General features: G+C 40.8%; 1 protein-coding gene and 1 long non-coding RNA gene across 2 annotated transcripts in view; one reads left to right on the top strand and one right to left on the bottom strand.

Moving 5' to 3' along the window:
• LOC129164394 (uncharacterized) overlaps positions 1-27,343 on the bottom strand; it is a 35,349-nt gene that overhangs the window by 7,354 nt on the left and 652 nt on the right. The window contains exons 2-3 of the long non-coding RNA XR_008563979.2: positions 26,238-26,423; positions 14,230-14,305 (exon numbers count right to left, since the gene is read on the bottom strand). This is a non-coding gene — a long non-coding RNA (uncharacterized lncRNA). The remainder of the gene's footprint in view (positions 1-14,229; positions 14,306-26,237; positions 26,424-27,343) is intronic.
• On the top strand, positions 9,635-21,474 carry slc5a1 (solute carrier family 5 member 1). Its single transcript, XM_015940960.3, has 15 exons — positions 9,635-10,001; positions 10,363-10,434; positions 12,341-12,445; positions 12,574-12,633; positions 12,743-12,847; positions 12,929-13,034; positions 13,476-13,556; positions 13,660-13,868; positions 16,478-16,613; positions 17,293-17,400; positions 17,484-17,634; positions 17,713-17,881; positions 18,851-19,066; positions 19,572-19,674; positions 19,777-21,474. Exons 1-15 carry the CDS (start codon positions 9,864-9,866, stop codon positions 19,989-19,991), a joined length of 1,974 nt encoding a protein of 657 aa, XP_015796446.1. The 5' UTR covers positions 9,635-9,863; the 3' UTR covers positions 19,992-21,474.

Genomic DNA, 27,343 nt, shown 5'->3' with positions numbered 1-27,343 from the left:
ATGCACTGGCCAAAGTATTGATTGCGTCTTTGTCATTCAGTACTGCTGCCACCAGATTCCTAGCAGACTCACTCATTGTTAAAATCTGAAGGCAGCTCGCTGCTTGCACAGCTAAAAGAAAAAACAAGATGGCGCTTCAATTTTTCAGTTTCAGTTTTAATCGATAAAGGTTTGTTCCATATATTCAGACTTCAATCAAAATATTCAGACTTTCAGTCCATATATTCAGACTTCAATCAAAATATTCAGACTTTCAGTCCATATATTCAGACTTCAATCAAAATATTCAGACTTTCAGTCTATATATTCAGACTTCGAACCATATATTTGGAAGTATTCTGGTATAAATATACAATAATTTCCTGAACGGCATGCCATAACATATATATGTATATGTATATATATATATATATATATATATATATATATATATATATATATATATATATATATATATATATATATATATATATGTGTGTGTGTGTGTGTGTGTGTGTGTGTGTGTGTGTGTTCATTTATTTATATAAATATATATAAACATACATATGTATATATATATATATATATATATATATATATATATATATATATATATATATATTTATTCACAAATCTACACGTTAGATGCAACAAGTGTAGTAAGCTACAAATCATTATTTACGGAGCCCAAATTAGATTGTAACATCCTTTTAAACTGCTCAAGACCATTTAATTACAGTGCTAATGTTTGTAATTATTCTTTATTTGAGACACTTCTAATGAACATGAGGATGCAAGACCTACTCTCATTTGGTTGTGTTTGAACGAAACAACCACCCTTTGGTTTATTTTGTGTTCAGTTCCAAAAGGCTCAAATATGTTCTAACAGGAAAGTGACAACATGGCATCATTTGGTGAATCTTGTATGTGTCTAGTAGTAGTCATTCAAAAGTCTTCAGTGTCAAGCTGAGCTTACACAGAAAATTATCAATCCCATTAAAAAGAAAAACAAGATAGGAAAAATATGTGCAGAAAGAAAAATAATGAAACTAATAAAGGTTTCAGTTTTCCTGTGTTTAAAGCTCTTGTTCCTATTGATCAGTGTGGAGATGGTGGTCAGATTTCTTTGTCCTGTAATGACTCCTACTGGCTGACCCCTGTAACTACGCCTGTCTTCATTTATAGGATCAGGTGGATAATCCTTATGAAAAATAAAATAAAGTAAAATAAGTTTATCATTTTCTTCAGGTTTTTAAAAGATTTTATTTGTTTCACACTGATGGATACATTAGAATACGCTAAGAGAAGATCAAAATATTCTCTCAATCTTTTTATTATTGTTTTGCAATCGTAAGGAGCCAGTTGAGGCTTGAACACCAGGTTGGGGTTCCTCCTGGACACCTCCCCAGTGAGGTGTTACAGGCTATCTACCCGAGAGGAGATCTAAAGGGAGACCCAGGACACGCTGGAGGGACTATGTCTCTCGGCTGGGCATCTATAGGATTCCCCCAAAGGAGCTTGCCTAGGCGGTTGGGGAGAGGGAAGTCTAGGCCTCTCTGCTTAGGCTGCTGCCCCCACGATCTGACCACAGATAAGCTGAGGAAGGCGGATGAAAATGGATGGATGTTCATTATTACATTTTATTAACTGACACATATATTTTATATCTATGTAATTATTGAGTTCAAGTTGTTGTTGTTATTGTTGTTTTTAGCCTCAAGGGCAACATGCCAGAGAGATATAAGGACCCACCTTTCGTCAAACTTTTTGACAGGTCTATTGTTCTTTGACCTCATGACCTTGCCCCCCACCTTAGCATAAATCAAATTGACAGGTGTATAGTTCATTGACCCCCCCCCCCCCCCAGCACAAATCAGATTAGCAGGTGTATTGTCAGTAGTCCCTTTTGTGAAAATCTAAATGTTAAGAAATGAATGTGGTGTAATGGCGCACGAAATCCCCTATTGTGAAGATGTGTATTGTTGATCTGAACCATTTTAGTTACACTTGATAACTGTTTTGTGTTAGCCTTACCCCCAAATTCCACTACCTCTGCTCCGCTCCGCCCCCGCCTTCCGCAGCCGCTCGCTTCTGAACTCAGTTTTTCTTGGTACCCGCTCTACAACGTCTCCGCTCCGGTGCAGAGACCTGAGGTGTGCAAACAAACATGCGCGGGATTTTCGAGATCTTGCGATACAGTCCGAGCAATAAACGCGGAAGTTAGATCCAAACACCCGTTGTGTGGGAGAAGCATCGAAATGAATCTGCCCTTCATTTGTGTTGAGAGATCAGCAGTGTTTGGATCAACAAAGTGTGACTACTTTGATAGTGGAAACTGTATTTATGGCTTATTTTTGTACATTTAAAGTTCAGCCGCCATTGATAGTTGTTAAAAGTTGTTAAACCTGTGCATATGAAACAAAAAATGCCTTTTGTTTATCGATTGATTGTGAAATAATTGAAGTTGTGCTTGCTCCCTTTCCTGTTGGGTGGTTGTGATTTCTGTCCATTTACTGCGGAGGTGCTGGGGTCTCTGGCAAAAATATGATCGATTCTATTTTTGCCGGACACCGGAACAGAGGGCGGCGCACTGCGCCGCACTGCCGCAGCACGGCCGAAATAGTGGAATAGCTCTGATTGACTACAACGGGACCAGTTTTGCTGCGGAGTTCGTGCCAGAGCGGAGCGGAGGTAGTGGAATTTGGGGGTTAGCCTTTCACATGTGAGACCCTTTTGTCAAGATGTATATTGTTGATCTGCACTGCTTTGAGTCAAGATAACTCTTTTGTGTTAGCCTCACAGCTCCCACCCATCATACGTGATACCCCACAACTCCCACCACCCCTGCTTGCCTTTTTAAAAGCTCAGATTCATTTCAACTGACACTGTCGGCACGGGCACACACACACACACACACACACACACACACTCACACACACACACACACACACACACACCAACACTTTAAGTTAATGTTTGACAACTGCTAAATCTAATTCTGAAATTTACACTCAGTTGTTGTGACATTTATACATAAAGAGACCATTTTGTTTAAAGACACATCTGTGAAAACAGATGTATTCATGTGAGTGTATTGTGTAGCAGAGGTAAATGGAAAATATGGTGGATCAGATGCTCATATTTACTAAAAACACCACATCCAGTCAGTTTTTACACTATGGAAACTTGAATTAACACATAATGAAGTTCTGATAGCAGCTACTTATACAGGCCAATTTTATCACTTCTGCAGAAGTGACAAAGGTGACTCAAGACAATGACCCAACAACAAACAGAGATGCAGACAGGGTTATATACACTGAGAGACAGATAGGCTGCAGGTGTGTGGGGAGAGAAACCAAGTGAAAGCAATTCACTAATCAGGGAGGAAACTAACATGACCTAAGACGAAAAACCCAAAGACAAGCCAGCAAAAATAACTAATATTCTAAGGGGAAGGAAAACTACAAAAACCTGTGGGAAAACACATTAAAGAGACTAATAAAATGAAATGCTGAACCTATAAAAACTGCAGAGGGGTGACTAGGGGAGACCAAAGGAACACAGGACCTGGGAGGGATAATCTGGAGGGCTGAAGACCACATGAGGAACACAACGAGACACATAAGGGGATTCTTAGAGGGGAATGGAGCACACAAGGAGACACGTGAGGGAGACACAGACGCAGACCATGACAACGGGGTTTTATTGGTGTATGTGTGCATGTGAATCTAGGTTATGTGTCTCATTTCCTTGTGATCAACTTCTGTACTGTCATAATCTAGATTACTATACCTTCATATCTGAGATGTTAATTGGTTAAATTACTGGGCTGGTTCTGGAGATTTATGCTTGGCTAATGATAAGACAGCAAAGGGTTGATAAAGAAGGTTTCACCAGAAGTGATAAAATTGGCCTGTATAAGTAGCTGCTATCAGAACTTCATTATGTGTTAATTCAAGTTTCCACAGTGTAAAAAATGACTGGATGTGGTGTCTTTTAGTACATTTGAGCATCTGATCCAACATATTTTCCATTTTCCTCTGCTACACAATACTACTCACATGCATACATCTGTTTTCACAGATGTGTCTTTAAACAAAATGGTCTCTTTATGTTTAAATGTTGCTGATGGTTTCCTGAACCTCTGGTTTGCATTCAGCAGTGCATTTTCTGATGACCTTCTCGATGGGGCTTGGTCTGCGTGCCAAAAAGTCAGCATCTCCATTAGATGGGCCTGGCCTATATTTGATGGTGAATCTGTAGTCTGACAGCTCCGCCACCCAGTGGTGCCCAGCGGCATTGAGTTTGGCCGTTTTAGTGACGTATGTGAGCGGGTTGTTATCACTATACACAACAAAATGGGGTGCATGAAACAAATAGTCCCCAAAGCGCTCAGTTATAGCCCAATTCAGTGCTAAAAATTCCAGTTTGCCAGACTGTAGCTTGTAGTTTTTCTCTGCCGCTGTCAATGTTCTGGAGCCATATGCAATAACTCTGAGAACTTCTTCTTTTTGCTGGTACAAGACTGCACCCAGGCTCTCTGCTGAAGCATCTACATGTAGTATAAATGGTTTCTCCAAGTCCGGATATGCCATGACAGGTGGATTTGTCAGCTGATCCACTATTGTTCTCAAAATGTCTCGATAGGCCTCAGTCCACTGGACTGGGGGTGATGGTAATAACTGGCTTTGTTCTTGGCTCCTCCCTTTTGTTTTAGTTATCCCATGCTGGTCAAACTTTGGTTTCGCTAACAAATTATACAGTGGCGCTGCAACCCTTGAGGTCCTGTATATATCCCCTGTAGTAACTGAGAAAGCCCATGAGTTTTCTTACGTCCCTCACCGTTGCTGGTGTCTCATGCACAAGGGTTCTCACTGCCTCCACCTCTTTGGGATTCATTTTGTACCCCTCCGCAGAAACAATGCGACCCACATAACAGACTTCTTCTTTGAAAAGGTCACATTTCTTTGGCTGTAACTTTATTCCACACTCTGTCGTTGCAGTACCTGCTTTACATGTTGGATGTGTTGTTCAAAGGTGGGGCTAAACACTAACACATCGTCCAAGTATGGGACACAAACCTCATCTCTGAGTTCCCCGACGCATCCTTCCATGTAGCGCTGAAAAGCAGCTGGCGCATTGGTCAACCCAAACGGGATCCTGACCCATTCGTAGAGTCCCCAAGGTGTTATTAAAGCTGTGCATGGTCTGCTTTTCTTGCTTACAAACCCTTGGTGGTAAGCCTTTCCCTGGTCCAACACGGTGAACCAGGAGTTGCCTCCCAAGTTTTCCAGGATCTCCTATATTCGAGGAATTGGATGATGGTCTGGTATTGTTTTAAGGTTCAATAGTCTGTAGTCTACACACAAACAAAGACTTCCATCCTTCTTCCTCACACAAACCACTGGTGAAGAGTATGAGGAATGGGACTTCTGGATCCAGCCTTTGTTAAGTAAATCCTGTATGTGTGTTTTCACCTCCTGATAAAGGTGTCTCGGGATTGCATTGTATGTTTTCTGCATTGACACATTATCTTTAGGATGAATGTCCATCTCCAGATCTTGAATTGTTCATGTGTCCCAGTCATCTCTTGCAAAAACATCACACTCCTCTCTGAGCATATGTTTTACCTGCTGTTGTTGATCTTCTGACAGGTGACTCAGGTCCACTGGAGGGTCCCATGACTCTGTTAGTGCAGGAAGGTTGAGCTGGTCTCTTCGGTCAGCGACGTCACTGTCTGCTGGCAATGATTTCTGACACTGCACACGTAGTTTCTAGTGGAGAAACTGAATCCACGTTATACAACCAGCCAAGTATTGTCCGACCACACAGGTTAATCTCATGGTCTGTTAAATTTTCAACAGTGACAGAAATCTTACCGTTTTCCTGAGATGAGACCTGGATTAGCTGTTCTCTGATGGTTAGTCCTACAGGCCATGGTGTCTCTGAGTTTGGTTCCAACACCAGCAGCGCCCCACGTGAAGCTTCTTTCTTTAGGTGGCTACATTCCATTTCCATCACTCCACGTTGTGGGATGACTACTGCTGCTCGTCTGCCCAGTCTGGCTATGTAGGGGGAGTTTTCTGGCCTTTGGCCTTTTAAGACTGAAAGGACTGCTCTTGCAGTTTTGCGTCCCACCTCTAGTGCAGAACACAGACTTTGCACCATGAGTGTGGCGGGGATCTGATTTCCACCCTTTCTCAGATCCATTTCTTCAATTACATTAAACCCAATGATGGGGTGTTTTAAGGCACTGCTTGTAACCAGAATCGGGACCAGGACTGGTTTGTCAGCCATTTCAGATTAATCTTTTTGGGACAAAGCAAAGTTGACTCCTATCCATCCTTCGTGTGGGATCTCCGTTCCATTTGCAGCAGATAGGTCCAGTGCTCCTTCCTCAAACAGCTCTTCCACTGATCTTACTTCTACATCTGGGAGGTGTTTTCTTTTCCAGTCCATTCCCCCAATTGACACCTGTGACCCTGTGTCCTACAACACGGTGGTATCAACACTGCCCAAACATCCTTGAACTAGGCACCTTCTGCCAACAAGTTCAGCTGTTCTCTCCTGTTTTACATTGAGACACCTATTCAGGTGAGCAGGGGCCATGTGTCCTACCTCTTGTCCAGGATGTAGCTGAGTTTCAATCTTGTTTATAGTAGCTGATGCATTTTTGGTTCTGCAACCAGCTGCCCAGTGTTCTGTGCTTCCACATTTGGAACAGTGATTACATTTTCCCTCTTGGTTGGATCTCCAACATTGTTTACATCTTTTATCAGCCGGTCTCTGTCGTGGTGGATATTTCCATGTTGGTTGCTCGCTCACCCTGGTTGACTGCTGTCGAGAGTTTGAGTTCAAACTTGCTATCTGTGTGGAAAGAAATTGGATGGCTTCACATATAGCTTTGTTACCCTCATCCATTTTCTCCATAAGCGTGTCCCGCTTCCCCATTTCTGTGCTTGATTGCTGTTGGGGAGCATTGTTTATAGTCGCAACCTTAATTGTCCTTTGTTTTCCGTTGGCAGTTTGTTTTTCCTTTCCATTTCCAAAGTATAAGCCGCGGTCATTTTTTCTAGAAGATCTTCATCTTTAACATTTGGGCTCTGGAGGTGGGTTTTGAAGTCTGCTTTGATAGTATCATCCTGGAGGCCAGTCATCACTGTTTGCAGAAACTGGTTTTGTATCAGCAACTCTTTCTGAAGCAAACAGGACCTGTTGTCACAAGTCAATTGCTCGCACCAAAAACTGGACAGGGGTTTCTTTTGTTTCTTGAACTGCACAGGTGAGAGAATGATACAGCTCTGTGGCATCTTTCTCGATAAAATGAGTCCGCTGGATCTGCCTGAGAGCTTGTAATGTCAAGTCAACTCTGCTTTCCAGGTAACTTTTTAGTTTTATTCCAGCGATTATGGCTTGGATGACAGCCTCCACAATTTCACCTTCATCATTTCCTCTTTTCAGAGCTTTTTGTATTTGTCTTTCCAAACTAGCATATCCTAATTAATCTTTTTGGTTTGGTTCCCCAATCTGTCCTATTATTTTAAGTTCTCTTCTGTAAAGCCGGTGAAATAGGCTGGGGTTTGTTGCAGACATGGTGACGTGTTCTGACACTGTTGAAACCTGAGGGCTGTCATTTTTCCTGCCGAAGTCTTTAGCTGCAGTACCACTTGCCAGTGTAGGGGGCAGTTCCATTAGTGGTGGCTTAGTTTCATCACTGCTTTCGTTTTTTCCTTTTATTTCATCTATTTTGTCACTTAATGTTAGTAAGAAGGACATACCTTCATCTTCTAACGAGGTAACTTCTTCACTTTCCACAAACTGCAGGACCAATCTTCTCAATTTTCGAGGTAAGTCTTTTCCACTCTCACTGACTGGAATATCAAATGTCGCACGGACGTCATTTAGGCCCGGTTCGGACAGCGTCAGTAACTTTTCCTCTATCTCCCCAAATACACTTTCCCAAGCAGGGGACATATGCTTATCGCCGGGCATCTTGTAAAGTGTTATTCCTTTTGTGATCTACTTGTCTTGCTTGGCGTATTAGCATTTCAGGCTACCAGAGGGTTAACAATGGCGTCACTCATGTTTTGTCTCCACTTGCTCCGCGATGAGAAAACAATCCAACCGGGCAGGAACACCAAATTTATGTTGCACTCCCAAAACAGACAGGACTCCGTTTTCTGTTTGGCAACTTTATTTGCCCCACGCTGCATTGATTATTATTATTATTTTTGGCTTGTTCTCTCTGGAGCAGTGGGCACGAACCACGAACTAACACCTTTACACACTGGCCACACAGGACCTCTTCATGACGTAGCATCACCTTTTCTAGTCACTTCTGTGCCTGAACAAAAATAACTACAATTGTTTTGAATAATTGAACTTCATCGGAAGATTTAAATGTACAAACAAAAGATAAAATGTAATGCAATATTACTAGAATAACTACAAATATTTCCAGGGTGTTTCCAGGGTGCAACATATGCAAGATTATAGCCAGGGCTAATTTTTATCCTCAGTCCCTTGGGCAAATAGACAACACTTTTGTGTTAGATATACTCAGTGTCCTCGTTATGTAATTATACAACAAAGGACATGAATTAAATGCTGAAAGTGAATCGCTTTTCTTTGTCTTTGCCAGATCTCAATCATCAGTTCAAAAGCTAATTATTAACAAACAGATAAAAACACGTTTATCAAGAATGTGTTACGTTCACTGTATTAGGGCAAAGGTTCGGTCAAGGGTCATTTGATTGTTTTATAAACTTCCAAGTAAATTCCTCATCTTTTGGGATTGGCGTGTTTACATAAAAATTAATTAGGATTATAAACGTATTAATTACATTTTAGTTGTGACTTTTTGCTGCACAGTGGTGCGATGGTTAGTGCTGTTGCCTTGCAGCAAGACGGTCCTGGGTTCACATCCCAGCCTGGGGTCTGTGCATGCATGGGTTCTCTCTGGGTACCACGGCTTCCTCCCACATTCCAAAAACATGAATTTCGGTTAATTAGTCTCTGAATTTTCTTTAGGTGTGAGTGTGTGTGCTTGTTATTTTTTCTGTGTGTCTCTATGCTGCCCTGCGATGGACTGGCAGTCTGTCCAGGGTGAACCCCACCTGTTTGCCCAAAAACGGCTGAGATAGGCACCAGCCCGCCCCCGAGACCCTGCATGGATCAGCGGGTACAGAAAATGAATGTATAAAAGTTGTGATTTTTGTTTTTAAATGTGTTTCTCATCCAATGTGACATTAAACTTACTATCTGAAGTCTTTGTGTTGTGTAAACTTACACAATCAAATTTCTGGATTCCAAACTTTTAAGGTCCTGAAACTAGTCCAATCAGTGAAATGTAGCACTGCATTTGGTGTCTGCATTTCCTCCAACCTTTTCAGTAGAAGGCAATATTTTATCTACCCATATGTCACTGGCTAATTTATAAAATCAACAGTTTTTAATGGCAAACTAAAGGTGCTTTGTTCAAATTGGACTGAGTTGAGGCAGAATTGTGCTTTAATGTGATGTGATGCTGTGTTGTGTTAAAAACTCAATATTCTGCAATAACCTGAGCTGTGAACACTGGCTGAGCTAAAGAGGAAAAGGAAAAAGAAAGCTGAGCAGTTAATGAAACAACAGTAGCTTTACTTATGGAATTTCCTTGTAAGCTGATAATTAACCACGATTTACTGAAAGCTGACAAATTTTACCTGATGTTCATGAGAAAATGTATCTACAAGCAAGGCTTCTCTTTGCATCATCCCTACTCTTGACCCGCCCTCTTTCTAACACACAAACACACACGGTATAAAAGGTAAGTGTTGGGAAAACGCTCCAGTCGAAGTACACCGACTCTTTCCTGTCCTGTCACTCTTCCAACCAGCAAAATGTCTCGGGATTATTTTGGATTCTCCTACATCACAAGTAGTGCAAAAAATGGCATCAGCACCAATGTGGTCAACAATGCAGCAGACATCTCTGTTATTGTGATTTATTTTGTGGTCGTCTTGGCCGTGGGTGTAGGGGTGAGTTATCTGACTTACAATAAACCATTTTTGTTGATCATTTTACAGTGTTATGGCTCTATGAGTCGTTTTCTTCAAGAATAGCTAACAGAATTATTTTCTTTACAGGCAAAGATAAAGTATGACTATTTTCAGATGTTACATTTTCTTTTCTCAATAGTTTTTTATGTAACAAAGACAAAAGGTTATGAACATTCTGCATAGTATTTTAATCAACCACATGATAACAAATATTGCCATTTCACATTTAGTTAAACTAAAACATTTTATCATAAATAAAAGTAAAAATATTGGTGAATTTGATGCTGTAATTTGAGTCCAACGTGCTTAGCACAGATTGATGGATTTTGTCATGTTGTAGGCGATGGTCCGAACCAATCGATCCACTGTGGGAGGGTTCTTCCTAGCCGGGAGGAGTATGGTGTGGTGGCCGGTGAGTGTCTCACTCTCAAGATAAGAAATCATTCACTCTCACCGAGATTGTTCTCTGTCATTACTACAGAGATAAACCATTATGGTAAACGACACCCATGCTTTTTCAGAACAAGTCACTTGGTTTGTAACCAGATCTAAAAATACAACACATTATGAAATGGATTTAGCAAGAAGCAAAATGCTGAAGCAGGATGTTATGAAACTGAATTCATCCTCACAGCATCCAATTCATGAAGACGCACTGTAATAGTTGTTAAATCCACAAAAATAATCAATTAATGTCAATGCAAACAAAAGTTTGTGTGTTAACACACGGCAAACAGGAAACGACTCATCGCTGATGATATAGAAGCACTTACAACTGGACAACAGTCTCGAGAGACTAATGCTATAGAAGTTTTGTCCTCCAGGGTACGAATTGGGGTACAATGTATCCTCTCCAGTTGGATTTTGGATATCAAGATAACTATGAGTTTGTATTTGATGGCTTCAAAGGTGATGGTGGCACCGGAGTTAAGGGCTCGTCTTGTAATCGGAAGGTTGCAGGTTCGAGCCCTGCCCAGTCTCACTTTAACCCATCTTGCCTGCTTGTGGTGGTTGGAGGGAATGGTGACGCCTGTGTACGGCAGACTCGTCTCTGCCAGTGAGCCCCAGGGCAGCTGTGGCTACAATGAAGCTTATCACTACCAGGGTGTGAGTGTGTGAATGGGTGAAGGACTGATTGGGTTGTAAAGTGCCTTGGGAGGTTCCAGGACTCTGGAAGGTGCTATATCAACTACAGGCCATTTATCGTTTATGTTTCAACATGGTGAAAGGTCGGTAGATGTTGGGACCTAAAGATTAAGAGTCCAGTTCTCTGTCATGTCTGCTGGCTAAGGTGGCTTCTCCATTGTGTCAGGTGTTGTGAACACAACAAATTAAAAGACTGACTGGAACAACCAATCTATAGCAATTATAGGACATTCTGGTCTAAATCTCTGTGCCTTTTAAAGGTCCCGTTAGTGAAACAAAACAAGTTTATTGATCCCACATTTAGAACAGCAACTTTGAAAGTACCACTCCGTTGTTTTTACACCTAAAGGTATATCTTTTCTCTGAGTGTAGGGTGATTTCTAAACAGTAGATTTCATTTCCCATGTAAAAAACGTTAAAAATGAAAGTCATTCAAATTAGTTGCCAGTCTTCAAAAAGTGAACAACCAACAAGCTCAAGTTGTGAAGTGTTTTGAGAATGAATCTAAAAACTCCAGCAGTTCCAACGGAAACACGATCTACAATCCTAGTCTGTGTGTGCCACCATTCTGCATGTTTTAGATGTTTCTCTGATTCAGCAAACTTTTTTTGAATGAATGTGTGAAAATCTGCTGAACAAATGATTTAAATGAATTAAGAGAGTTGGAGCATGGAAACATCTAAAACATGCAGGGTAGTGGCCCTCGAGGACCAGGACTGGACACTGTTGTAGTCTAAAAGGCTTCAGCTAGCATGTTAGAGGCTAAGCTTTACCACAGAAATGTTGACTGCTCTAGTTTGGTTTGTTAGGAGTTATTTTAGGAAGCTTTGAAAAAGCCTTTCTGTCTCTAAAAACCAGAGCAACATGACTTCAATTTGCGCAGCTGTGAATGAACAAAAGCTACTCCTATGATGAACAGATGAGACCAAAGAGGAAATCTAAACTTTTGATAACCGTAATCAGTGTAATTTCTTCCATAAGATTGTGAAAAACTGTGCTGTTGTTCATCTGTGTGTGTGCCCGTGTACGTTTAGCACCTAGAAAGAACAAGGTTACTCGTGTTAGTCTGTTATGATGAGTAGGAATTGAAATGGAAAAAAGCTCAGAAATTGCTTCATGCCAGTAATTTACTCTCTGGCCATCCAATAAAAATATGTAACGCCTTCATACAGATCGGCGCATCCCTCTTTGCCAGCAACATTGGCAGCGGTCACTTTGTTGGGATTGCTGGAACTGCTGCAGCAGCTGGAATAGCTACTGGTGGATTTGAATGGAATGTGAGTAACTGCACCACAAATGTCTGAGTTACCTGCCAGCTGAGCCCATCGCTTATTGGTTACCATTGATGCTTGTTGGGTGAAGTTGAGAAAAAAAGCCTGTATTCTTGTATTTTTGTCTGTTTCAGGCTCTTATTGTTGTTGTTATCCTTGGGTGGCTCTTTGTGCCAATCTACATTAAAGCTGGGGTAAACAACACACTCAGGTCACATTTACACTCACATCTCTTCATTCAAGTGTGCAACCATTGTTCCATTTGAGCCTTGAAAGCTAAATCTTTTGAGTGGATGTGTCTAGGTGATCACTATGCCCGAGTACCTCAAGAAGAGGTTTGGAGGACAGCGTATTCGCATCTATCTCTCTGTGCTTTCCCTCTTCCTCTACGTTTTTACCAAGATCTCTGTAAGTCTCTGTGCCAGCTGTAGAAAACCCTCCTGTTTAAATGACCCATGTGGCTAATTGAAGTTCTCCATCTCCTCCCAGGCAGACATGTTCTCCGGTGCCATCTTTATCAACCAGGCTCTAGGGCTTAATATCTACGTTGCTGTTATTGCCCTACTGGCGATCACAGCACTGTACACAGTCACAGGTCTGTCCTAGGGGTGGATTCACTTCCTTTTAAATTCTCATCATAAACTAAAGCCAGAAAAAAAGTCTTATCAGCATGAATGGCACCATGCACGGTAGAGGGTAGTCTCTCAAGGCCATTTGTACCGTAGACACACACAAACACACACACACACACACACACACACACACACACACACACACACACACACACACACACACACACAGTCCCTGTTTATCTGTGATTTATGTGTGGTTTGTAGTTAATCGTCCGTGGACTATGATAAGCTTCAAATGGCCCTCTGTTGCTGCCCTGCAATAATGCATAAACACCTGAGTGGAATCTTTATAAGACAAGCAGAGACAGAACAGTTACATAAAAGCACAATCATATTATTTTCTCTAGTAAACAAGTTACTACAAATATTTTGAATGACATATTCACAGATGTGTTGTATTTCAGGTGGACTGGCTGCAGTGATTTACACAGACACCTTACAGACCATCATCATGGTTATCGGCTCCTTCATTCTGATGGGATTTGGTAAAAATGACAGTTGAATGTTTTTTTTTCATTTAATGATAAAGTGATGCCTCATTATTGGGAAGTGAATATATAAGTCAGTGTAACTTACATCTATCTTCAGCTTTTACTGAAGTGGGGGGCTATGAGAACTTCCAGAGGCTCTACATGGCTGCAGTCCCGAGCATCGTTGGCAACATCAGCTCAAAGTGCTACGAGCCTCGGGCCGACTCCTTCCATATTTTCAGGGATGCTATAACAGGGGACTTGCCATGGCCTGGCTTGGTGTTTGGACTTACTATTCAGGCCACCTGGTACTGGTGCACGGATCAGGTCAGTGAAGCTTAAGACAATTCACCTCCAACAACTCCTTTTATTGTTTACCAGAAACAATCTGTAGTCGTAAAGTCATCCCATTGATTTTTATGTAACCGCAAGTGCATTCATGCTTCTTTATCTGGCCTGTTTTGGCTCGGCTCATTGAGGTGGTCCAATGTAGTCAGCTGATAGTGTGACACAGCCAATTCTTTATAATAAGACATTCTTTTATGATTGTGTGTAGATCAACAAGAGGGTAAAGTCAAGTCAAAGTAAGGTTTAAGTTACAAGTTAAGGTGTGTTGATGATTATGCATGTTCAGTTTTCACAGTCCCACATTTCTGTATGCAGTACTTCTGACAAGTTAGTATCTTACCTGCAGTAGACAGACGTTCAGTCAGTGTGAGGTAAAATGTTCCTGACTGCTGAGACTGGGCTGTGACTCTTGGCAACTATGGAGAAACAACATTTTGGGAAAATGTGAACATTTTCATGCTAAATCACATGGAATTAATGTGTACAATGTTTTTGCAAAAAGTTTATATGAATTATGAGTCATATGGGTCAATTGGTATAATTGCAACAGTAGATTTATTTTGCATATTTGTCACAAATAATCTAAACTAGGTTTCAGTTTGTTCACTCCCTTGTTTTACTCCCCATTTTTTCACCAGTCCTTCATGAGCACATTCTTGCACTTTCAGAGGAGGAACAACTAAAGAGAGTTTAAAAAATGTTTTAACACACTTATGTCAACTTTGACTACTTTCAAAGGGAGTTTGTTGAGGAAATGTTAAATTAAATCAAATAGCCTTTTTTTGTCAGAATGTATGAACAAAAGAAATACTGTTCCTCTTTCATTTTCATAGTACAAGAATAAAATATACTGATTATAAAAAGTTTAAACATAAAAAAATATGTTAACTAATAACTAAAAGAGCAGAAAAAGAATAGGAACAATGTGAATCAGTCAGTGGTACACAAAACGTGAGGAGGTACAATTAGAGCTAATTTTCAGATGTGTAATTCATTAAAGGTGTGGATCACTGAAAAAAAAACATTTTTTGATTATTATTTCTATTATAGTCGATCACTCTGAGTTTCACGGCCAGCAGGTGAATGTGCGTGTGAATGGGTGGACGACTGATTGTGTTGTGAAGCGCCTTGGGGGGTTGTTGAACCCTAAGAAGGAACTATACAAATTTTCCAAAACTGTGGTGGTGTGAAGGGCAGGGGCCTGCGGGAGCCCACAGTGACACACCGGGTGCTTGTCACTAATCTGTCGCAAGCTTGTTCCAAGCTTGTGTTATTTGTGGAGATAAAACATCAACCTTGCAAAACAACTCAGTCAGTAGAGTCGAGTTGCTGTTATCCAATCCGAGGCAAGATGTCCAAATATTAGGAAACAAGACTTCAACTCCTGCCGTCTGCAGCTCGGCTCTAATGTGGCTCATTTCTAATTACTGAAAATGGTGCAGCAGAGCACCCCTCCCGAGTACGACTTACATGGCATTCGTTTCTACCAAAGACCACTGCAAAAGTATTGATTAAACAAGCGTTCCATACCTTTAAACAAGTTAAAAACATCAAAGGAGAGCAAGGCCCCTGTTACCTTTGTGAACATTTAGTGATATTTTAAAATCTCTTTAGTAAATAATTTACATGATTAGCTGCCAAAAGTCAAACACCTGTGAGATACTGTGTTAGAAAGCTTAAAGGATAAAAGTGACAAATCCAGACAGACACAAGAATGAAGTTTGGCTCATGAGGGGAGGTGTTGTACAGAGGTGGATCCCAGCATAAGATCTCTGACTTCTCCTCCTCAGTGCAGCCTTTTATTTCTAAAACACAGTGACACAATCATCCGAGGGGACCGTCCCCACGGAATAGCACAACCACGCTTTTAGCAACACTTGAACATTTCAAAAACAGGACCATTTGGTTGCAGAAAACCCTGCTTACCAGTTGCTGCTTATAAATCTTCTTTTAGCTGAGACAGACTTCCTTTTGCTTTACGACACCCCGTAATCGTGTTCTAAACACACACATATAGACACATAGGCAGCTGTAAACAAGTTCAACACACCATTACACCCTCCACCACAAAACAATTAAGGAGCTGTACAATACCTCTCCTTTAGCGAGCAACTTAACTTACTTAAATGCTGGAACATTACATGTGGGTCTAATATTCTGTTTGCGTTTGTTTCTTAAACAAGCGTTTAATTCTACCATTTGGCTTCACACTAGATCTTACATATTAATGATGAAACTTCTAATAATAATTGAGTTAATAAGATTGTAAATTAAATAATTAACACATTTCCTCAACATACTCAGAAAAAACTGCAGATTTAATCCTGTTTCACAAGCTCTACGTTTGGTATTTAAATCAGTAGACAAGGTTTTAACCAAGCTTTGTTTGTCTTCCATTGCTCACCCAAGATATTGTTACCAAAGAAATCATAGAAATGTATTGTCTCATTTTTAAATCAGGAATAACATTAAAGCTGTTCTGATACAAAAACAGACAACATGTTATCACCACTGTTGTAACTTTGTCAGTTTCTCACTTTAGTTAAGAATTCACCATTTTTCACCGGTTCATGGCTGTTTTTCTGTAGGTGATTGTCCAGCGTTGCCTCTCGGCCAAGAATCTCTCTCATGTTAAAGGAGGCTGTATCTTATGTGGCTACCTGAAGCTGTTTCCCATGTTTCTCATGGTGTTTCCTGGGATGATAAGCAGGATCCTCTATCCTGGTGTGTGTTGCGCTTTAAGATTCTCATTTTAACCATTAAGCCCAGACCACACTGTGCGTTTTTTGGCCGTCCTAGTCAAATCTCTTGTCCTGAACAGAATCATGTCAAAAACCGGTGAACGTGAAGGTCATTTGCAAATCTATGGCCACCCAGCGTGACGGGCTCTCCAACAGCTTATTGTGCACTCTCACGACCAAAGTCAGCCTTCAGCCTATGACTCCTGTCTTCAATCGATCAATGAAAATACACCCAGGGAGTCACGCCAACAGCTAGTGACAAGAGTACAATGTGAGTGTAGAATTAGCCAAATTAGCAACAGTGGAAGCTACATGCAGGAGCAATTGTGGACAACTCATTTTGGGTCTAATAGTAATAATAAGTGTCAGTAGCGTCTTTTTCTCTTATCAGCATGTTGTTTTAGTTAGCTGTCAGATTTTTGTGATATATGCTTTTTGTGGAGTGCACTCGCGACATTAGCACAATCTGCTAGAGGGAGGCGTGGTGCAGTTTGGCTCACTGAAATCTTGGACTGTAAAGTGTGCCACCTTTCTGGAGTCCTCACTGTGTGACATAAGCAGTCCTTTGCAACAGCTGAAAAACACACAGCGTGGTCTGGGTTTAACACATCTTTTACTGCCTCATCCTTCCAACACTGACATTTTTGTTCAACTCATTCCAGACGTGGTGGCCTGTGTGGACCCAGAGGAGTGTAAAATGCACTGTGGTACTAGTGTGGGATGCACCAACATTGCTTATCCCAAGCTGGTGGTGGACCTAATGCCTAATGGTGGGTGGACTGAGAACATTGTCTTAAATGTCTTTGTGTCTCTTTCTCATTTCTCCATGTCTAACTAACATTCGCTGTTTTAGGTCTGAGAGGTCTGATGCTGTCTGTGATGTTGGCGTCTCTCATGAGCTCCTTGACCTCCATTTTTAACAGTGCTAGTACTCTCTTCACCATGGACATCTACACTAAGATCCGTCCTCACGCCAGAGAAAAGGAACTCATGATTGCTGGCAGGTAAAACACAGGTGTGGGCTTGTATTGACTAGGATTAGTGATTAAATTCTTGATTCCTACTTTCTTTTACCTACACAGAGTGTTCATCTTGGCCCTGATTGGTGTGAGCATAGCGTGGATCCCTGTGGTGCAGACGGCTCAGAGTGGCCAGCTCTTCGACTACATCCAGTCAATCACCAGCTATCTCACGCCACCTGTTGCGGCCGTCTTCATGCTTGCCATCTTTTGCAAACGTGTCAATGAGTCTGTGAGTTGTAATTTACATTGGTATTGTTGTTTTAAGATGTTTTTTTTAACATGTTACTGGTTTAAAACTTTACCCAGGTGTCACTTTTGAAGTGGCATAATCTGCCTCTCATGTCAGGGATTTACATTGATTTTACTTTCAAAAAGCTAGATTTGCTATTTAATCTTTTAAAGTAGTCTTGAATTATACTTTTATCAAGTTTTTGAAAGTTTTTATTTTGGCTTTTTCACTGACTGATTTAATGGGATGATTTAATCTTGGGGTCTTGTTCACGAGGGAGGGAAGGAGGGAGCGCGAGATCGACAGGCGGATTGTGGCAGCGTCTGCAGTGACTTCTGGACGCCTCCTCAGGGAGGTGTTCCAGGCATGTCCTGCCGGCAGGAGGCCCCCTGGTCGACCCAGGACACGTTGGAGAAAGCACATATCTGAACTGGACCGGGAACGCCTTGGGGTCCTGCCGGAGGAGCTGGTGGAGGTGGCCGGGGAGAGGACGGTCTGGAGCTCCCTAGTTGGGATGCTGCCCCCACGACCCGGACCTGGATAGGCGGAAGAAGACGAGACGATTTGATTTGATTTTAATGACTCCGATTTACTCTGCTTGAAGATCTTTAAATACATTCAAAGCACACATATTTATCCAAAGGGATTAATGTGGGCCAACAACTCTAGGTGATTTGCTTTGTGTATAATAATGACGAAGCACTATTTCATGAAGGACCTTTTATTTGATCATAGCAAAAGAAGCAGGCATATCTTACTCTCTTAAACTCTCTTAAACTAAAGCTGAGAGTGTTTTAAGAGTTGCCACAAGAGTTGCATTTCCTTTGTTCCAATGAACAATCCACCAAACAAGTGGATCTTTATTACCAACATTACTTACTTGAAACCTTTTATGTTGTTTTATCTAACGCCTTGCAGCTGGTAAGTTTCTAAACCTCTTTATCTCTCTTTGCTTTTTCTCTTATTCAGGGGGCCTTCTATGGACTCACCATTGGCTTGTTAATAGGACTGTCCAGGATGATTACAGAGTTTATTTATGGGACGGGCAGCTGTGTTACACCCAGTAACTGTCCCACCATCATCTGTGGAGTCCACTACCTCTACTTTGGGATTATCCTGTTTGTCGTCTCCTGCATCATCATACTCGGAGTTTCTCTAATGACCAAACCCATCGATGACAAGCATGTACGTGACAGCTGTTGGATAAGGCCAGATTAATTGTTAACTTCCCAAATCAGTTATCACTGACTGAAAGACACTCCCATAGCAACCTTATTCCGTGGAAAGTGAACATTCAGTTCTTCAGGTTTTTGCTGATTGTTGAAGCGGAAAAAGACACAAACCTGTCAGTTAATATTCCAGACAGCTTGTGTCCTGCCACGTTGCAATTTTACCCCCAAAAGGTAGCTCAGTGTGGTTTGATCAGGTTTTACACCTGTTTTCATGAAAATACTTTAGAAGTAAACTGGTGCCGTTTAATCTAAAAGCTAACCTGATCACAACACAAAGAAAATCCTGCTTCTTTCAAACTCGGACAGGTTAAATTAGATGAGCGGTTAAATCTGACTGATGAGGCAAAATGCAATGTCAAATCTAAGACAGTGGGCCCTAAAACAGTAGAAGACGGTTTTGAGATGCTAACTTTAACAGAATAAACATTTGCACAAACTGATAGGTGTTGTTTCTTTAGCTGTTTCGACTGTGCTGGAGTCTGAGAAACCGTACGGAGGAAAGAATAGACATCGAACCAGATGACTGGGTTAAAGATGACAGTGATGACATGGAAATAGAAGGTAATTGGCAGACCTGAAATGAGCTTGTTTTCATTCCATCCCACTTAGATTTACTGTTTTTCTTCTTCAAATTTGAAATATAACATCTTGTCTGTGCTACAGAACCTGAGGAAGAACCAGGCTTCTGCAAAAAAGCAGCCATGTGTTTCTGTGGACTGGAGCAGAAAAAAGCCCCAAAATTGACTCCAGAGGAGGAAGAGGAGCTGAAGAAGCAGCTCACAGATACAACAGAAGTGCCTCTCTGGAGAAACATTGTCAACGCCAACGCCATCATTCTCTTGTGTGTGGCTGTGTTCTTTCATGGATACTTTGGCTAGAGAAACCAGAATCGCTCCTGGACATTGTAATTTATATTTAAGCCACATGATTTCTGGTGGATATCCTTTATGACAACATCTGACATTTCTCAACCCTCTGAAAAAAGATAAAGAACGTTTCCGTGTCATGTGTAGAGACCACTTATCTAATCCACAACATGACATGTGCCCTTCTGATAGGTTCTTTTATTTCCTGGTATTGGTCACATGAGTCAAAAAGTAAACCATCCGGTAATATATTAACACATACAAACCTGTTAAAAAACACTTATTCTGAATTTTATACTTGTAAAGATTCCTGAGTCATCTAGGAATTTGCTTTATGTGTTATATTTTATTTTTGCGACTGATGTGCAGCAGCGTATATCTCATATGATAGAGCTCCAGTTTGGAGCAAATTCTGACTGGAAATGTATTTTTCTATATATTTTAAACATGAAGATGTTTTTAAAGGTGTCGTTTACTCAAAAACAATACTTTAATGATTATTACTCATTATAATCTGTCACTAAGTTTTCATGCAGGTTGAACACAAAAATAGTCTTTTTCATCTATGTCCTGCATTAGTTTCTGATAAATAATAGATGGTGAAAATCTAGGATTTGAAAATCCTCACAGCTCTTCATCAAATTGTGAGTTAGTATTCATGAATTTGCCCATCTTAACTCGCAACGGGGAAGGTTGATGTTGTTTTAATGTCTGGGAATCAGCAGAGGATGTCTCGGCTAGAAGCTCACTTTACCACACGGCAGAAGCTGCTCCAGGCTTGTGTTATTTGTTGCAAGTCAGTGGTAGAGTCACTTCGCTATTATCTAATCCAGGAAAAGATGTCCAAATATCAGGAAATAAAACTCCAAACCTGCTGTGCTAAGCTCTCCTGTGTCGTTGTAGACTTGTACCTGCTGGGATTGGGCTTTGTGGGCTGTTTTGTGCCCTGAGTACTGCCTGCAAGGCATTTATTCCTACTAAAAACCACTGGAAATGTGTTGATTAAATGAGTAATCCACACCTTTAATCTCTTTGAACACAGGAACGATAAATGCTACTTTAGTCCAATGAATATTCAGAAGGGATATAGAAATGACACTGATGAGACACCGCTGTTGGGGATATCACCCAGTGCGACGGGCTGGATGTCTAACCTACAAAGAGTGAATGAGAAGGACACATACCCCCTCAGGTAGTCCGTGTGCTACCTCATTATCTTCTGCTGTTTTCTTGTTCTGTGTGCTCAAAGTCCACAAGAGTTGTAACTTCTTACATTCAAGCACTTTTACTATGTTGTTTTAGATGTTAATGAATAAAAACCTGGCAGGAAAAAGAGTTTTGGAATTACTAGAAGCACCCAGACTCCATTCCAGCCAGTGATTATAAATTATTTACAGACAAAAAATGACTATGTTGCACTTTTTCTGCCCAAATGTGATCATGTTGAGGTAAATTATACATTTATTCAGTAAATAAATGAATGCTGGAATCTAAAGTCTTGTGTTTTAACTGTCTAAAGCATGACTCTGTAACAAGCAGTTTTATCTCAGTTTCATCACCAACTCTTTGGTTAATGTACACTAATGAAATGCGCACAGTTGTCAAATGTATTGTTTCTGCCTTGACTATGTTCCCTTTTATCTCTTTAATTCCCACACCTAATTGTCACAAAGCCACGATTATTTTTTTTACAGCCATTTAAATGGTGAGTTTGGAACAGACTGCTGAGTTGTGACAAGGCAAAAAAAGTCACCAGCTAGTCAACCACCTCCACTTCCTATAAGCCATAAAGAGCCCCAGCCATGAGTCACAGTCTGAAGTTGTGTCTAGATGAACAAAATAACTTCTGGTATTTCACTTTACTATGTCTTTTACAATAAATGACCCATGCCTCAACTGTTACAGACCACTTCTAAACTGTCTTTGCTGCAAGAAGTAGTGCTGTTTTCAGAATAGTGAAGAAAAACCACAAAGACAGACAGGCTGTTTTTGCAGGGGCAGGTGAGCTGAAAATGAAAAAAAGATGGACACAGACAGAAAGAAATGGCATGTGAAGCAGGGTAAAATTGTAAATATGAAAGTAGTGCACTATCAGACTGTATGCAATAAAAACATATAATATCAGAAACCATAAAGACTGGAGTGCTCCACCAGATATTTAACAATTTTATAATGTTGAGAAGGTTTAGAGTTCTGCTTAAGAGACATCCTTGTTATTGTAGAGTTACTTTGACATTCTCCCACAGTTAGAAGAGTTGTACCTGCCTCTTGCCGTAAAATCCCCCCAAAAAAGGCATCAGCTCCATGAACAGCTAACAAAAGAGAATGGATGCTTGTTTTCACATATGGCTGGAAATGTGGTTTGTTAATGAATAATTTTCTCTAGGGGAAGCTATTGCCATTCCACACACTAAATCAATGTTAAAGTTTCTGTCAATGATGGTGTAATGGTTAATGCAATTTATTGCATCCTTCCTGTGACATTTCAAAATGTCTGCATAGATCAGAGGTTGTCAAGCCTTTCAGCATCTGACCTGCAAAATAACAATGACAAATACTTCTGTGCCCAAATAGGACTCAAATTAAACTACTGATATCTATTTTTAGCTATGTCTTTTACATGTTTAAGTAATATAGTAGTAGTAGTAGTAGTAGTAGTAGTAGTAGTAGTAGTAGTAGTAGTAGTATTAGTAGTAGTAGTAGTAGTAGTAGTAGTAGTAGTAGTAGTATTAATCGAGACCTCACCAGCAATGGCAAAGATCTAAACCACCACAGGTAGCAAGTTAAGACACTTCTAGAAAACTGATTAAAAAACAATCTTCCATTTTTGGTTCTTTTTTTAAACACATAAGGTTTTTTCTTTACCTTGCTGAGGTTTTGTTTGCAGCCGCAAACATCCTCAGAGCTGATGCTGATGGTGGCATCACGTCCCACTCCGTTAATCCTCTGGCAGCAGAGGACGTTGTCGCCTTCTGCTGCCTGTTCTCCCCTCTCCGATGATGCAGTCCCATGAAAAAGGGCTTGGATTATGACCGTTTACTTTATCTAAGCACCACTACCTGATTTTATAAAACACGATACCAATTGACTGAGCAGGAGACATGATATATTTTAAAAAAGATCTAAATCTATCTAATTCTGGCTGCTGTCACTCAATTGTTTTTAATAAGTCACATTTCTGTGGCCAATCCACGTCATGAAAATTGCCTTGAATGTTTTCTATAGCTATAAAAGCTTCCATAAATTCTGGCCATCTTAAATCTGCTGAAGAAAAGGAAGCAAACCATATAGGAATGCCAAGTTGTCTAACATAAGCAAACAGATATTTTTGAACTCCCTGCCAAAATACTGGTGTACCACTATTGGGCTTCAAAAAGTTATGGCCCATGTCAGCATTGAAAACATTCTTCAAAAAGTCTGTGTTGCCCAGCATGGATCATGTAATGTTGGTGTTGTCTAAGCCATGGTAGCCCTTTCTCAGTGCAATGGAAACATTTGACACAACTTGATTAACTTCTGACAAATAGTGTGCATAAAAGATGTAATCCAAGTTCTTGCCAAATCTGCCATCAGCATTGAGAATTCAGGTGTTTAAATATTTGCTAAGTGTAATCCTTTGCTCTCTTGCATCGTGAAATGTACCTGTTCCATTGGGAAACAGAACTGGAAAGCATTTAGCCTCATTAGAAGTATCAGTAAGCAATCTGACTGGAGTATTTCCCTCAGCTGGTGCTACTGATAAAACACAGTTAAAATGGTTGTCTAGTATTTCTTGGGCAATGTCTACTGGTTGCATACATGTGTCCAAAAACATCCCATGCTGTTGTCTATCATTGAAATGATCATCACTAGCAAGATCTTCAGACTCTACCTCTGTGCCACTGCCATCTCCTTTGCCAGGATGTTCACACTCTATTTCAGCTCTATTGCTGTCTTCTTCCAAAGTGACGTTGTCAGTTTCAGAGGTAGAGTCTTCAGACTCTTTTTCTAGGGGATTTGTCCATGCACTGTTAACTTGTATATCTTTGAAAAAGTATTGTGAGATTTAAGGTCTGTACTTTCAGAGCATTGACATACCGATAGTCAGAGTGACCCTTGTATGTCAGCTTTCGCTTCAGTTTGACTTTAATCATTAGATTCTGATCATCTAATCTGGGTAGAATGTTACTCACAGTTTCTGTATGAGGTGGAACACACGTCACAGGTCCATGGACACCATTTTGTCCCCCCCTTTGGTAAGGCTAAAAGTTTCATAAACGGAATGTGCTGTGCCACTAGATGTTGCTCAAGAGGATTCAACGTACTAAGTTCTACAGGAATAGAATCTAGGTGCATATTGTTTGCAACACTTTCTTCAGGGACTTTTCCATTGAGTATTTTAGGATGACAAGTAAAACAGACCCACAATTTACATGCAGGGCTAACCTCTAGATGTCATTTGGAATCTGAAGAGTCTCCACACTTGTGTAAATAAGTGTCAGTGATGCATTTTTTTGCCACAGATTAAATGAATGAACCTCTAATTTCATACTGCTGTGTTTTACATTCAAGAACTTGATGTTTAAAAGTAACCGATGACAAACACAACAGACGAATTGAGGGCCAAATTTAACCTTTTCTCTAAAAAGCTGAATGACATTGTCTATGAACTTTTTTCCAGTCATGAGATTTTGTCGTCTATGTTTTCCATGCTCCTTAACAGAATCGGCATAAGCAGTTACATTTCTATACCGTTCAGAATTAGACTGTTTGATGCGGTTACGGTGGTCAACCCTATTTCTATAGCTTTCTACGTTCTGTTTAAATAACTGAAGTTTAGAGTGTTTACTTTTGGTTGCATAAGTGTTTTTACAGGCAAGCTTGAGTCTTGCTCTCAGGTCAGGCTTATTTCTATATGTAATGACACTTAATTGCTTCTTGTGTAATCTGTATTTAGGATTGTCCTTATACAATTTCTGTAACATCATTATTTTGCTTTCTCTTTCCTGAGGAGAGATCCTCCTGCAGCAGACCTGACCCAGTTCTGAATTGGTACTGAGTCCGGTTCTCATTAGAACATGTCTGATTTTGGACAATGAGTTAGCTCTGAGAGTAGTCCGATCACTCTCCAGTAATGCTATAAAGCACATAAATTAGACAGTTTGTTTTGTACATGATCTAAGTTACTAAAGTCCCACAACAACGTGATGTCATTTTTTTAAACATTTTCAGGCAAAATCTGCCCAATAAAACTGCTGTCAGAGTCAGTCAGACTGATGTAGTCCTTCACCAGCCTACACCGGTCCAGGCTAGGTGAGTTATTTTTAACCATCTGTCTCTCTTTGCCTTCTAGTTTTACCATTATGTAATTATTTTTAGCGTATTGTTACACACGTGCGTTGCTGCTCTTAAAAAACAACTATAAATATATTTGCTGTTTCTTTATATTTCACACAGCTTCCCAGCAGCAGTGTGTCCGACACTGGGACCATGATGGGAATTCCACCCAGAGCAGCTTCTACACTTCTGAACAGACCCAGGTGTGGTGGAGAGCTTCTGAGCAGCTTCCATCTGAATGACAGTGCAAGCTCTATGAACTGATCCAGGTAAAAACAATCTAAATAATAATATTGCACTCTGTATTCTGTTTTTTTCTCACATCTCAGCCTGGCTGACCCACTGCTACTCCACCACCACTGGAGAGGAGTATCTTCCCAGACTCACACTAATGTCCCATTTTACCTCAGGGCCTCCTGATCTTCTAACAGAAACACCTGTAGCTCCATCCTCGCTCCGTTCTCCACACGTTTCTCATCTCTGGAAGCTTCCTCCCACAACACTGTGATGTTATATCTAATTTGTTTCTTTCAGGCTAAATGACCCCAAGTAATCTGCTGTCAGACTGATTGTTGCAGCTACAAATGGTCCAAAGAGAAAGCTGGTATTGAAATCAGGATAGTTTTAGTGGGATGTTTGTGACTGTGTATAAATGAAGACATTACAGAATAATTTTCTCATGGGGTATTTTTATAACTTTCTCTGCAGCAGACAGTAACTTTAGCCCAGGGTAGGTGGCCTAGAGAGCTGCTATGACACATTTCAGTGGTTTTCCTGCTTTAACAGGTTAGATTAGCTGTTCAGCAGCTCAGCTATTTGCTGCTGATTAAAACCAGGTGTGTTGAAGCAGATAAATCTCTAAAACATGCTGGATAACAGCTCTCTACGGCCGTGGGGCTGGACCCTGCAGCTAATCTAGTGCTATAGCTAACGGCTACCTACCATTCAGAGCTGGTTCTGTTGGGTCGGCTCTGGTGGTTTCAGGCAACTCACAAGCTCAAAACAATAAGGCTCAGGTCCGCTTGTCTCCTCCAAATAGACTTAGTCCCGTTCTTCTCGACTGTCTGGTTAAGGACGGGGAGAAACGGGCAGACGCACCATCAGGCGCTCCAGCTCACCTGCAGATACCTGGAAAATGTATCAAAAGTAACAAACGTCTTTCATTTCCAGTAGATTCCTCACAGCCTTTAGAATCAGCTGCATCAACATTGATTCATTCAGAGTGTTTAAACCGTCAGAAGTGTAAGACGGGGTAACACTGAACACTGCTCAAAAGGGACAGTTTACCCATCCATCCATTCTCTGAACCCGCTTCGTCCACATTGGTTTGCGGGGGTGGGGGGGGTGGGGGTGGTGGTGCCTATCTTTAGCGGTCAACGGGCATTCAGGCGGGGAACACCCTGGACAGAGTGCCAGTCCATCGCAGGGCAACACAGAGACACAGAGGACAAACAATCATGCACACACACTCACACCTAGGGACAATTTAGACAGACCAATCAACCTAACAGTCATGTTTTTAGACTGTGGGAGGAAGCCGGAGTACCCGGAGAGAACCCACGCATGCACAGGGAGAACATGCAAACTCCATGCGGAAAGATCCCAGGCCGGATAGCGAACCCAGGACCTTCTTGCTACAAGACAACAGCTCTAACCACTGCGTCACTGTGCAGCCCGGGACAGTTTATGACTTTTTAAAAGTTGTAATAGTTCTATGGTCAATCCAAAACATGTTTATGAAGGTCTTTGCATAAAATCCCTTTTCACAAAGCTATTTTAGTCCTGACATCTTCATGACCTTAACAGCATTCAAACAAGAAGAAGAAGAAGAAGAAGAAGAAGAAGAAGAAGAAGAAGAAGAAGAAGAAGAAGAAGAAAGATAAACAGGAAAACAATAGTTTGAATGCCTACAGCATTCAAAGTATTAGTATTTTTGCCCACACCTGGCTTTTAGTAATTTTTTATGGTACAGGGTATAATGATTATGAATTCACAAAGTCTATAAAGTATTACAAAACTTTAATTTTTACAACAGTGACAATAAAAAC

Source organism: Nothobranchius furzeri, chromosome 6 (genome assembly GCF_043380555.1).
Source record: "Nothobranchius furzeri strain GRZ-AD chromosome 6, NfurGRZ-RIMD1, whole genome shotgun sequence".
Classification (NCBI taxonomy): domain Eukaryota; kingdom Metazoa; phylum Chordata; class Actinopteri; order Cyprinodontiformes; family Nothobranchiidae; genus Nothobranchius; species Nothobranchius furzeri.
Note: the sequence above shows the minus strand (reverse complement) of the source record. Positions and strands in the feature narration are given on the sequence as shown.

Excerpts from the sequence above, each read along its gene's own strand:
- slc5a1 (XM_015940960.3), top strand. The coding sequence starts at position 9,864 with ATGTCTCGGGATTATTTTGGATTCTCCTACATCACAAGTAGTGCAAAA. Across the intron at positions 12,848-12,928 it reads ACGTTTTTACCAAGATCTCT|GCAGACATGTTCTCCGGTGC; the intron begins GTAAGTCTCTGT and ends ATCTCCTCCCAG. Across the intron at positions 17,401-17,483 it reads GGTGGACCTAATGCCTAATG|GTCTGAGAGGTCTGATGCTG; the intron begins GTGGGTGGACTG and ends TCGCTGTTTTAG.